General features: G+C 43.9%; 1 protein-coding gene across 2 annotated transcripts; it reads left to right on the forward strand.

Annotated features, from left to right (window-relative positions):
* The first annotated feature begins 6927 nt into the window (after positions 1–6927).
* Positions 6928–12201, forward strand: LOC106587548 (wee1-like protein kinase 1-B). 2 transcript variants are annotated; one of them, XM_014176044.2, is made up of 10 exons: positions 6928–7030; positions 8176–8393; positions 8910–8976; positions 9083–9255; positions 9370–9638; positions 9731–9820; positions 9924–10009; positions 10090–10260; positions 10471–10616; positions 10841–12201. In XM_014176044.2, exons 2-10 carry the CDS (start codon positions 8245–8247, stop codon positions 10992–10994), a joined length of 1305 nt encoding a protein of 434 aa, XP_014031519.1. In that variant the 5' UTR covers positions 6928–7030; positions 8176–8244; the 3' UTR covers positions 10995–12201. The 2 variants fall into 2 exon arrangements, with proteins under 2 accessions (XP_014031519.1, XP_014031518.1); XM_014176043.2 differs by having other exon boundaries at positions 6940–7876.
* Positions 12202–12419: the final 218 nt, after the last annotated feature.

A 12419-nucleotide genomic window follows, 5' to 3' on the forward strand; every position in this document is an offset into this window, starting at 1 on the left:
CCCACCATTGCGACCTGTATGCTCTAGTCGGCTGGCCCCGCTACATATTCGTCGCCCACTGGCTTTTTTTTTTTTTATATAGCCCTTCGTACATCAGCTGATATTCTCAAAGTGCTGTACAGAAACCCAGCCTAAAACCCCAAACAGCAAGCAAAGCATGTGAAAGAAGCACGGTGGCTAGGAAAAACTCCTAGGAAAAACTCCCTAGAAAGGCCAAAAACCTAGGAAGAAACCTAGAGAGGAACCAGGCTATGAGGGGTGGCCAGTCCTCTTCTGGCTGTGCAGGGTGGATATTATAACAGAACATGGTCAAAATGTTAAAATGTTAAAATGTTCATAAATGACCAGCATGGTCAAATAATAATAATCATAGTAGTTGTCGAGGGTGCAACAAGCACGTCCGGTGAACAGGTCAGGGTTCCATAGCCGCAGGCAGAACAGTTGAAACTGGAGCAGCAGCACGGCCAGGTGGACTGGGGACAGCAAGGAGTCATCATACCAGGTAGTCCTGAGGCATGGTCCTAGGGCTCAGGTCCTCCGAGAGAAAGACAGAAAGAGAGAAAGAGAGAATTAGAGAGAGCATATTTAAATACACACAGGACACCGGATAAGACAAGAGAAATACTCCAGATGTAACAGACTGACCCTAGCCCCCGACACATAAACTACTGCAGCATAAATACTGGAGGCTGAGACAGGAGGGATCAGAAGACACTGTGGCCCCATCCGATGATACCCCGGACAGGGCCAAACAGGCAGGATATAACCCCACCCACTTTGCCAAAGCACAGCCCCCACACCACTAGAGGGATGTCTCCAACCACCAACTTACCGTCCTAAGACAAGGCCGAGTATAGCCCACAACGATCTCCGCCATGGCACAACCCAAGGGGGGGCGCCAACCCAGACAGGAAGACCACGTCAGTGACTCAACCCACTCAAGTGACGCACCGCTCCCATGGACGGCATGGAAGAACACCAGTAGGCCAGTGACTCAGCCTCTGTAAAAGGGTTAGAGGCAGAGAATCCCAGTGGAAAGAGGGGAACCGGCAAGGCAGAGACAGCAAGGGCGGTTCGTTGCTCCAGCCTTTCCGTTCACCTTCACACTCCTGGGCCAGACTATACTTAATCATAGGACCTACTGAAGAGATAAGTCTTCAGTAAAGACTTAAAGGTTGAGACTGAGTCTGCGTCTCTCACATTGGTAGGCAGACCATTCCATAAAAATGGAGCTCTATAGGAGAAAGCCCTACCTCCAGCCGTTTGCTTAGAAATTCTAGGGACAATTAGGAGGCCTGCGTCTTGTGACCGTAGCGTACGTGTAGGTATGTACGGCAGGACCAAATCGGAAAGATAGGTAGGAGCAAGCCCATGTAATGCTTTGTAGGTTAGCAGTAAAACCTTGAAATCAGCCCTTGCCTTAACAGGAAGCCAGTGTAGGGAGGCTAACACTGGAGTAATATGATCAAATTTTTGGTTCTAGTCAGGATTCTAGCAGCCGTATTTAGCACTAACTGAAGTTTATTTAGTGCTTTATCCGGGTAGCCGGAAAGTAGAGCATTGCAGTAGTCCAGCCTAGAAGTAACAAAAGCATGGATTAATTTTTCTGCGTCATTTTTGGACAGAAAATTTCTGATTTTTGCAATGTTACGTAGATGGAAAAAAGCTGTCCTTGAAACAGTCTTGATATGTTCTTCAAAAGAGAGATCAGGGTCCAGAGTAACGCCGAGGTCCTTCACAGTTTTATTTGAGACGACTGTACAACCATCCAGATTAATTGTCAGATTCAACAGAAGATCTCTTTGTTTCTTGGGACCTAGAACAAGCATCTCTGTTTTGTCCGAGTTTAAAAGTAGAAAGTTTGCAGCCATCCACTTCTTTATGTCTGAAACACAGGCTTCTAGCGAGGGCAATTTTGGGGCTTCACCATGTTTCATTGAAATGTACAGCTGTGTGTCGTCTGCATAGCAGTGAAATTTAACATTATGTTTTCGAATGACATCCCCAAGAGGTAAAATATATAGTGAAAACAATAGTGGTCCTAAAACGGAACCTTGAGGAACACCGAAATTTACAATTGATTTGTCAGAGGACAAACCATTCACAGAGACAAACTGATATCTTTCCGACAGATAAGATCTAAACCAGGCCAGAACTTGTCCATGTAGACCAATTTGGGTTTCCAATCTCTCCAAAAGAATGTGGTGATCGATGGTATCAAAAGCGGCACTAAGATCTAGGAGCACGAGGACAGATGCAGAGCCTCGGTCTGACGTCATTAAAAGGTCATTTACCACCTTCACAAGTGCAGTCTCAGTGCTATGATGGGGTCTAAAACCAGACTGAAGCGTTTCGTATACATTGTTTGTCTTCAGGAAGGCAGTCAGTTGCTGTGCAACAGCTTTTTCTAAAATTTTGGAGAGGAATGGAAGATTCGATATAGGCCGATAGTTTTTTATAATTTCTGGATCAAGATTCGGCTTTTTCAAGAGAGGCTTTATTACTGCCACTTTTAGTGAGCTTGGTACACATCCGGTGGATAGAGAGCCGTTTATTATGTTCAACATAGGAGGGCCAAGCACAGGAAGCAGCTCTTTCAGTAGTTTAGTTGGAATAGGGTCCAGTATGCAGCTTGAGGGTTTGGAGGCCATGATTATTTTCATCATTGCGTCAAGAGATATAGTACTAAAACACTTTAGTATCTCCCTTGATCCTAGGTCCTGGCAGAGTTGTGCAGACTCAGGACAATGGAGCTTTGGAGGAATACCCAGATTTAAAGAGGAGTCTGTAATTTGCTTTCTAATGATCATGATCTTTTCCTCAAAGAAGTTCATAAATTTATTACTGCTGAAGTGAAAGCCATCCTCCATTTGCGAAGGCTGCTTTTTAGTTAGCTTTGCGACAGTATCAAAAGAAATTTCGGATTGTTCTTATTTTCCTCAATTAAGTTGGAAAAATAGGATGATCGAGCAGCAGTAAGGGCTCTTCGATACTGCACGGTACTGTCTTTCCAAGCTAGTCGGAAGACTTCCAGTTTGGTGTGGCGCCATTTCCGTTCCAATTTTCTGGAAGCTTGCTTCAGAGCTCGTGTATTTTCTGTATACCAGGGAGCTAGTTTCTTATGACAGATGTTTTTAGTTTTTAGGGGTGCAACTGCATCTAGGGTATTGCGCAAGGTTAAATTGAGTTCCTCGGTTAGGTGGTTAACTGATTTTTGTCCTCTGACGTCCTTGGGTAGGCAGAGGCAGTCTGGAAGGGCATCAAGGAATCTTTGGGTTGTCTGAGAATTTATAGCACGACTTTTAATGCTCCTTGGTTGGGGTCTGAGCAGATTATTTGTTGCAATTGCAAACGTAATAAAATGGTGGTCCGATAGTCCAGGATTATGAGGAAAAACATTTAGATCCACAACATTTATTCCATGGGACAAAACTAGGTCCAGAGTATGACTGTGGCAGTGAGTAGGTCCAGAGACATGTTGGACAAAACCCACTGAGTCGATGATGGCTCCGAAAGCCTTTTGGAGTGGGTCTGTGGACTTTTCCATGTGAATGTTAAAGTCACCAAAAATTAGAATATTATCTGCTATGACTACAAGATCCGATAGGAATTCAGGGAACTCAGTGAGGAACACTGCATATGGCCCAGGAGGCCTATAAACAGTAGCTATAAAAAGTGAGTGAGTAGGCTGCATAGATTTCATGACTAGAAGCTCAAAAGACGAAAACGTCATTGTTGTTTTTTTTTTGTAAATTGAAATTTGCTATCGTAAATGTTAGCAACACCTCCGCCTTTGCCGGATGCACGGGGGTATGGTCACTAGTGTAACCTGGGGGTGAGGCCTCATTTAACACAGTAAATTCATCAGGCTTAAGCCATGTTTCAGTCAGGCCAATCACATCAAGATTATTATCAGTGATTAGTTCATTGACTATAACTGCCTTGGAAGTGAGGGATCTAACATTAAGTAACCCAATTTTGAGATGTGAGGTATCACAATCTCTTTCAATAATGGCAGGAATGGAGGAGGTCTTTATACTAGTGAGATTGCTAAAGCGAACACCGCCATTTTTAATTTTGCCCAACCTAGATCGAGGCACAGACACGGTCTCAATGGGGAAAGCTGAGCTGACTACACTGACTGTGCTAGTGGCAGACTCCACTAAGCTGGCAGGCTGGCTAACAGCCTGCTGCCTGGCCTGCACCCTATTTCATTGTGGAGCTAGAGGAGTTAGAGCCCTGTCTATGTTCGTAGATAAGATGAGAGCACCCCTCCAGCTAGGATGGAGTCCGTCACTCCTCAACAGGCCAGGCTTGGTCCTGTTTGTGGGTGAGTCCCAGAAAGAGGGCCAATTATCTACAAATTCTATCTTTTGGGAGGGGCAGAAAACAGTTTTCAACCAGCGATTGAGTTGTGAGACTCTGCTGTAGAGCTCATCACTCCCCCTAACTGGGAGGGGGCCAGAGACAATTAATCGATGCCGACACATCTTTCTAGCTGATTTACACGCTGAAGCTATGTTGCGCTTGGTGACCTCTGACTGTTTCATCCTAACATCGTTGGTGCCGACGTGGATAACAATATCTCTATACTCTCTACACTCGCCAGTTTTAGCTTTAGCCAGCACCGTCTTTAGATTAGCCTTAACGTCGGTAGCCCTGCCCCCTGGTAAACAGTGTATGATCGCTGGATGATTAGTTTTAAGTCTAATACTGCGGGTAATGGAGTCGCCAATGACTAGGGTTTTCAATTTGTCAGAGCTAATGGTGGGAGCCGTCGGCGTCTCAGACCCCACAACGGGAGGAGTAGAGACCAGAGAAGTCTCGGCCTCCGACTCCGACTCGCTTAATGGGGAGAACCGGTTGAAAGTTTCTGTCGGCTGAATAAGCGACACCGGTTGAGCATTCCTACAGCGTTTCCCTCCAGAAGCCATGAGAAAGATGTCCGGCTGCGGGGACCGTGCGAGGGGGTTTATACTAACGTTACTATCTGTACTTACTGGTGGCACAGACGCTGTTTCATCCTTTCCTACACTGAAATTACCCTTGCCTAACGATCGCGTCTGAAGCTGGGCTTGCAGCACAGCTATCCTTGCCGTAAGGCGATCGTTCTCCTGTATATTATAAGTACAACGACTGCAATTAGAAGGCATCATGTTAATGTTACTTAGCTTCGGCTGTTTGAAGTCCTGACGAACCATGTCCAGATAAAACCTCCGGGGTGAAAAAGTTGAATGAAAAAAGTTGAGTGAGGGAAAAAGTAAAAATATACGGTAATGAAAAAGTAAAAAACCGTCAGGTATCAAAGTAAGATCGGCAACAAAAACGCACAGCAGCGTAAACAAGTCTGCAAGTTGTGACCGGAAACAGGAACATCATCTATAAGTCTATGCTAGGTAAAGCTCTGCCTTATCTCAGCTCACTGGTCATGATAACAACACCCACCCGTAGCACGCACTCCAGTGGGTATATCCCACTGTCATCCCCAAAGCCAACATCTCCTTTGGCCGCCTTTCCTTCCAGTTCTCTGCTGCCAGTGACTGGAACGAACTGCAAAAATCGCTGAAGCTGGAGACTTATATTTCCCTCACTAACTTTAAACATCAGCTATCTGAGCAGCTAACCGATTGCTGCAGCTGTACATAGTCCATCTGTAAATAGCCCACCCAACTACCTACCTCATCCCCATATTGTTTTAATTTACTTTTCTGCTCTTTTGCACACCAGTATCTCTACTTGCACATCATGATCTGCTCATCTATCACTCCAGTGTTAATCTGCTAAATTGTAATTACTTTGCTACTATGGCCTATTTATTGCCTTATCTCCTCACGCCATTTGCACACACTGTATATAGACTTAATTTTTTTATTTTGTGTTATTGACTGTATGCTTGTTTATTCCATGTGTAACTCTGTGTTGTTGTTTGTGTCGCACTGCTTTGCTTTATCTTGGCCAGGTCGCAGTAGTAAATGAGAACTTGTTCTCAACTAGCTTACCTGGTTAAATAAATAAAGGTGAAATAAAAAATTACAGTACAATGAGGACTAATGATGCGGACAAATGAATTAAAAGCCTCAAAGGCTAAAAAAAAGATCCAAGGATTCAATTCATCAAGGCGGTGACCCGATCCTGTAGGTTCATGCTCTACAACATTCGCAGAGTACGACCCTGCCTCACACAGGAAGCGGCGCAGGTCCTAATCCAGGCACTTGTCATCTCCCGTCTGGATTACTGCAACTCGCTGTTGGCTGGGCTCCCTGCCTGTGCCATTAAACCCCTACAACTCATCCAGAACGCCGCAGCCCGTCTGGTGTTCAACCTTCCCAAGTTCTCTCAAGTCACCCCGCTCCTCCGCTCTCTCCACTGGCTTCCAGTTGAAGCTCGCATCCGCTACAAGACCATGGTGATTGCCTACGGAGCTGTGAGGGGAACGGCACCTCCATACCTTCAGGCTCTGATCAGGCCCTACACCCAAACAAGGGCACTGCGTTCATCCACCACTGGCCTGCTGGCCCCCCTACCTCTGAGGAAGCACAGTTCCCGCTCAGCCCAGTCAAAACTGTTAGCTGCTCTGGCACCCCAATGGTGGAACAAGCTCCCTCACGACGCCAGGACAGCGGAGTCAATCACCACCTTCCGGAGACACCTGAAACCCCACCTCTTTAAGGAATACCTAGGATAGGATAAAGTAATCCTTCTAACCCCCCCCCTTAAAATATTTAGATGCACTATTGTAAAGTGGTTGTTCCACTGGATATCATAAGGTGAATGCACCATTTTGTAAGTCGCTCTGGATAAGAGCGTCTGCTAAGTGACTTAAATGTAAATGTACATGTAATTCGCGCCAAAGTGACGTCTGTCAAATATCCATTTAGTGACGTAAAATTTGCTTCGAAGGAAGTAACGCCCACGTTTCAAAATTCAGGAATGTGTTCTCATTGGCTGAAGAGTGGAAGAAATTTAGGTTGGAATAATTCTGCCAACGGTCGCGGGAAGCGGAGCAGGACAGATTGTGACAATATTTCAGGTAAACAAACAGTCGACTGGAGTATTTTGACAGCTAAACACAAGTACTAAATTAATGATTGTTTTTTGTAGTAAATAAGCGCTCAGCATAATATATTGTTAATTTGCCAGTACGGTGTTCTGCTCCTCATTGAACGAAGCTAACGCGTTACCATGCCACTGTAGCTAGCTAACCGCTTTAACATATTTGCAAGGCCAGTGAGCGAAAGTTAGCTAATTTATTTAGCCACGTCATTTTGGATTACAAATTGACTCAAGATTGTAGCGCCATGGGCACACTGATGTCAAGCTACTCGGGATAATTTATAAACGATTTGGCTAGCGGTGTTTAGTTAGCTAGCCACTTTTACGCTATAGCCAACGTTACTGCGTCTGGGAAGTGATGAGTTTCAGTTGCCGAATGTTCGTCGGTACGTCCCAAAAGATGGGACTTATTCGACAGAGACTAGACTTCAACCAGAGTGATGGAGAGGACGATGGCAACAACAGCATTGGAGCCGAGTCGAGTCTCGCCGAAATGGACTCCCCAGTGCAATCGCCGAGACACAACTCCAACTTTAACCAAGACGTCTGTAACGGCACCATGAAGACAGCTACCGCGGAGGATCGCGTTGAACATTGGGATGAGGGATTTGGATGTCTTTTTCCCCAAAAATCAACAGGGACTGACTTGATGAGTGGGTCCCCTTCTCCGAGAAAAGGGGCCCGGCCCTACTACAACAGCTCGTCCCCGGAGTTTTCCGACAATCAGGAGGATGGAAGCTCTCCCATTCCCGATTGTCCCGACACACCGCCCCATAAAACCTTCAGAAAACTCCGACTATTTGATGTCCCCCACACACCTAAGGTGGGTTAACTACAGTAACATGTTATTGTTCTCAAATTAATCTATCAAATCCAGAATGTAATGTTTTCAGCTAGAGATAACCAGCCACTGTGCAAGATGACTATTTCTGTCTTCAACATGTTTGAACATGAGAAGACTGAAGAATAGTTTGATTATTTTACCATTTGTTACAGGCAATGGCATAGTTTTCCCTGAATCATTGATTTCCTTGTGACTTGTTATCCATATTTGTGTTCAATGACCCTCACCAACCATACATGTTATTCTTATCTAATGTAATGTTTTGTTTTCTCTTTCAGAGTCTGTTGTCCAGAGCCAGGGCGGTGGCCACAGGATCCACAGTCTGCCGGGTAGGAGTAGGTGTCTACATGAATGGGGACTCAACAGGAAGACCACACACAGACAGCAGGAGTAGACAGGCACCCATGATCAACATCAATCCATTCACCCCTGACTCATTACTGATCCAGACAGCAATGTTACAAAGGAACAACAGAAAGAGATCACACAGGAATGAGTAAGAGAAGCACCTTGTACTGATGTCATTATTTACCATGTGTTACATTGGGATTTTGTGGGACAGTCAATTCAGTATCTACTAACCTCAAACAAACTCCATTTTCTCTTTATACTCTCCCCTATCCTAAGGTAGTTGTGGAACTCTTGTTTGTCAGAATCATTTTATAAAAATCAAAAGTAGTTGCAGTTAGTGTTGTAAATTAGATCACATTTTACTACAGTGTCACAAATCAAGTTCCTTTTATGACTGTTATACAAAAAAAGAAGCATCTTAGAATTGGGAGATTTGTATTCCTGTCGGTGTAAATGGAGCATGGCCTATTCTTAGTTTACAATAGATTCAGACCTGCTTCTAGATCTAGTGTGCATTAAATCTGTTGACTATTGCATGCTTGTTGGTAGCAACCCAAAGCCACATGGTTACACTCACAATGTACACTTGTAGGGATTGTCTGCCCTCCAGTGGTTGGAATGTTATATAACACATTTTGTTTACTTTCCTTTATCTCTAAAGCTCATGTGGAGAGGACATGGAAGCCAGTGATGCAGAGTGTGAAGAGGACATCATTCCACCATCAAAGGTATATTTTTGTAATCACAAATATACTTTTATTTCCCCCCCACACACACACACACTGAAATTTTACTTAAGATAAGTTTCTAAGCAACTCTGTCCTTTACTTGCAGAGAATGACTCTTATGGATAGCAACATGATATCAAGATATGCCACAGAGTTTCATGAGCTGGAGAAGATAGGATCTGGGGAGTTTGGCTCCGTCTTCAAATGTGTGAAAAGACTCGATGGCTGCATCTATGCCATCAAACGCTCAAAGAATCCCCTCGCTGGATCTGTAGATGAGTAAGAGAATCCCATGGATTTTGAAAAGCTGACAATCCAAGTGTAAATTTAAACGACTCATTGACCTTAATGCCATGCCATTTTTGTGCTAATATTGTGTTCTGTTTTCCACAGACAGAATGCACTCCGGGAGGTGTATGCCCACGCGGTCTTGGGACAGCACCCCCATGTGGTGAGGTACTACTCTGCCTGGTCAGAGGACGACCACATGCTCATACAGAATGAGTACTGTAACGGCGGCACACTGTCAGACGTGGTCACAGAGAACTACAGAACCATGCACTTCTTCTCTGAGCTGGACCTCAAGGACCTTCTCCTTCAGGTGGCCCGTGGACTGAAGTACATTCACTCTACCTCTTTGGTTCACATGGACATCAAGCCAAGTAAGTAGCTGCAGAGTTTTGGATACAGCTAAGCTATTGAAATCATTTAGAATATTTATGATTTAACGCTTGCTGTGCTTTACTTTTCTCAGGCAACATCTTCTTATCCCGGAAGACTGTGGTGTGTGTCGATGAATTTGACGATGAGGAAGGACCAAATAGAAATGTTGTTTACAAAATAGGTACTATTAAAAAAATATATATCATGCAAATGGAACAAGCTAATAATTGAGTGTACTTGTTGACCAGGCAGCTGGATTCAGTTTTTGTATTTTTTTCCCCCAGGTGATCTTGGCCATGTGACCAGAATGGACAATCCTCAAGTTGAAGAAGGGGACAGCAGGTACCTGGTCAATGAAGTCTTACAAGAGGTAATTGGATAAATCCTCCCCCATACCACCTAATTTGTTCAATTATCCAAAATCATGTATTGGACCAATGTGTTTTTCAGGACTACAGAAACCTCACCAGGGCAGATATTTTTGCCCTAGCACTGACTGTGATCAGTGCCTCAGGAGCTGAACCACTCCCAACTAATGGTGACAAGTGGCATGACATCAGACAAGGAAAACTACCTGCGATACCTCAAGTGCTCTCACAGGAATTCCTAAGTTTACTGAAGGTATGACTAGAAACGACCAGGGGTGCTTCCCAAATGGTACACTTTCCTTACATAATGCGCATATTTGACCTGGTCAAAAGTAGTGCACTATAATGGGTTTAGGGTGCCATGTTGGATGCAGTGCTTCATTCTGTAATGGTGGTTTGTGTGCAGGACAGGCGGTAGTAATAATGTTTAATTAGTGGTATTAATGAATTCTGTGTGCTGCAGTTGATGATCCACCCTGACCCTGCCAGTAGGCCGTCTGCATCTTCCCTCACCAAGCACCCCGTCCTCCTCACTGCCTCCCGCATGAGCGCTGACCAGCTCCGTGTGGAACTGAACGCAGAGAAGTTCAAAAATGCGCTACTGCAGAAGTACGTACCCTCTTCATATGTCATGGCTCAAGGCTTTCATTCCTTTTTCACTTATCATATCGTAAGTATGAATGTTAGGGAGAATACTACAACTTAGTGTTTGTTGTGTGAAAAATGACATGATGCTACTTACTCTAATGATTCAGGAATCCATTTCAGATGTAATTACTATTTTCTTGGTATTTATGAATGGCTTCTCTAACAATGTGATTGTCCTCGTGCAGGGAGCTGAAAAAGGCCCAGCAGGCCAAAGTAGCTGCAGAAGAGAAGTTTCTGATCTCAGATAGGGTCCTGACGCGCTCCACCCTCCGGTCCAGCAGGAGCTCCAGGCTCATTGGCAGGAAGATGAACCGCTCAGTCAGCCTGACCATCTACTGAGCAGGCCAACTGTCAACCCAAATGGGTATCAGACTGGGTCATATTCACTAGGCACGACATGGGGAAAGAAAAGAAACGGGCCAAAACAGAGAGGGACTACCTGAAATTGTCCAATTAGAAATGCTTGTTTTCTGTTGCAAAATTTCTTGCTACCGTGTGCGCTAATGAAAACAACCTTGGTTGCACTCGACAGTGACCTGGGAAGGCCTCCCTAGGCAGACATGGAGAGATGGGCTTCAGAGTGTACAACCGACTATTATAGTTCTTACTGTTTGGTACTTGGAAAGGGTTAGTAAGACAATGGACCAAATTTATTTGATTCTAAAGAGTGAAAGGGTTGTTACCTTCCCAATCTCTTGGCATGTTCTGGCAATTGGTATTAAATAACATAGCCGATTTTTGTTTTTAATGGGATGTGGGAGCATGCTAGAACATTCTGTTGCCAGTGTGAGGGTTTGGAATGGTGTGATACAAATTTGCACTTTACAGTCTTATACCTGATTTCCAGGTAGTGGAACTGGATCATTGACTAGGAATGATTCAATGAGCACTTTGAACTTGCCTTATGTAAACTATTTGGCTCTGTTGGTAGTGCATGGCGCTTGCAATGCCAGGGTTGTGGGTTCGATTCCCACGGGTGACCAGTACGAAAAAAGTATGAAAATGTATGCACTCATTACTGTAAGTCGCTCTGGGTAAGAGCGTCTGCTAAATGTAAAAATGCATACTGCTGCTATATTTGTTGGTTTGTCTTGAACTTTAGTGGAGTTCAGTGAATTTGTAAATTCCATTCAGATGTTTAGAATAGTTTCTGTAAAACATGGAATTTCAATGTGTTGCATCTGTAATACATTTCCTATCTGAAGCTCATTATGTATTGAGTTGTGTACACTGTTTAAGACGTTTTACTCATGTACATTTTGTATGATGAGTCATCCAATCGTGTGTGATGCAGTTGGTGAAAGTGGATCATTGTGTCAAGCCCCGGTGTCATTTTATATATGATGCAAGGAACCACTGAACAATTTGTTTTTGTAAAGTACGTATTTTCTTCTGTTCAAAACCCATCAGAACTGTAGCATTATTGACTAATTTACATCTTCTCATGTTTTACAATGATGTATATTATGCATGTAGATAATTTTGACAGCTATTGGTTTCATGTTACTTGTTCCAAGTTCAATAAAATCACTCCCGATAATATGGATGCCTTGGAACTGTCAAATGTTTGTGGATGAATGTTGCTCTAAAAGAACAAAAAACTGGGACTACACATGATAGTCCATGGGATGGACTAGTTATCAAATGAAAACAGGTAAATGAGAGATGGTGGTCTTTCAGATTATACAAGCTTTTTTTTAATGTAGTTTATAATAAAGTTGAGAGTCTGTACCACTATGGAACATAGGTTTGCTCATTGTTGGG

This window comes from Salmo salar, chromosome ssa26 (genome assembly GCF_905237065.1).
Source record: "Salmo salar chromosome ssa26, Ssal_v3.1, whole genome shotgun sequence".
Classification (NCBI taxonomy): domain Eukaryota; kingdom Metazoa; phylum Chordata; class Actinopteri; order Salmoniformes; family Salmonidae; genus Salmo; species Salmo salar.

Bases quoted from the DNA above. Each gene is read 5' to 3' on its own strand.
- LOC106587548 (XM_014176043.2), top strand. From the start codon at position 7,412: ATGAGTTTCAGTTGCCGAATGTTCGTCGGTACGTCCCAAAAGATGGGA. The intron at 8,394-8,909 runs GTAAGAGAAGCA...TTATCTCTAAAG, and splicing joins AAGAGATCACACAGGAATGA to CTCATGTGGAGAGGACATGG. The intron at 8,977-9,082 runs GTATATTTTTGT...CTTTACTTGCAG, and splicing joins ACATCATTCCACCATCAAAG to AGAATGACTCTTATGGATAG.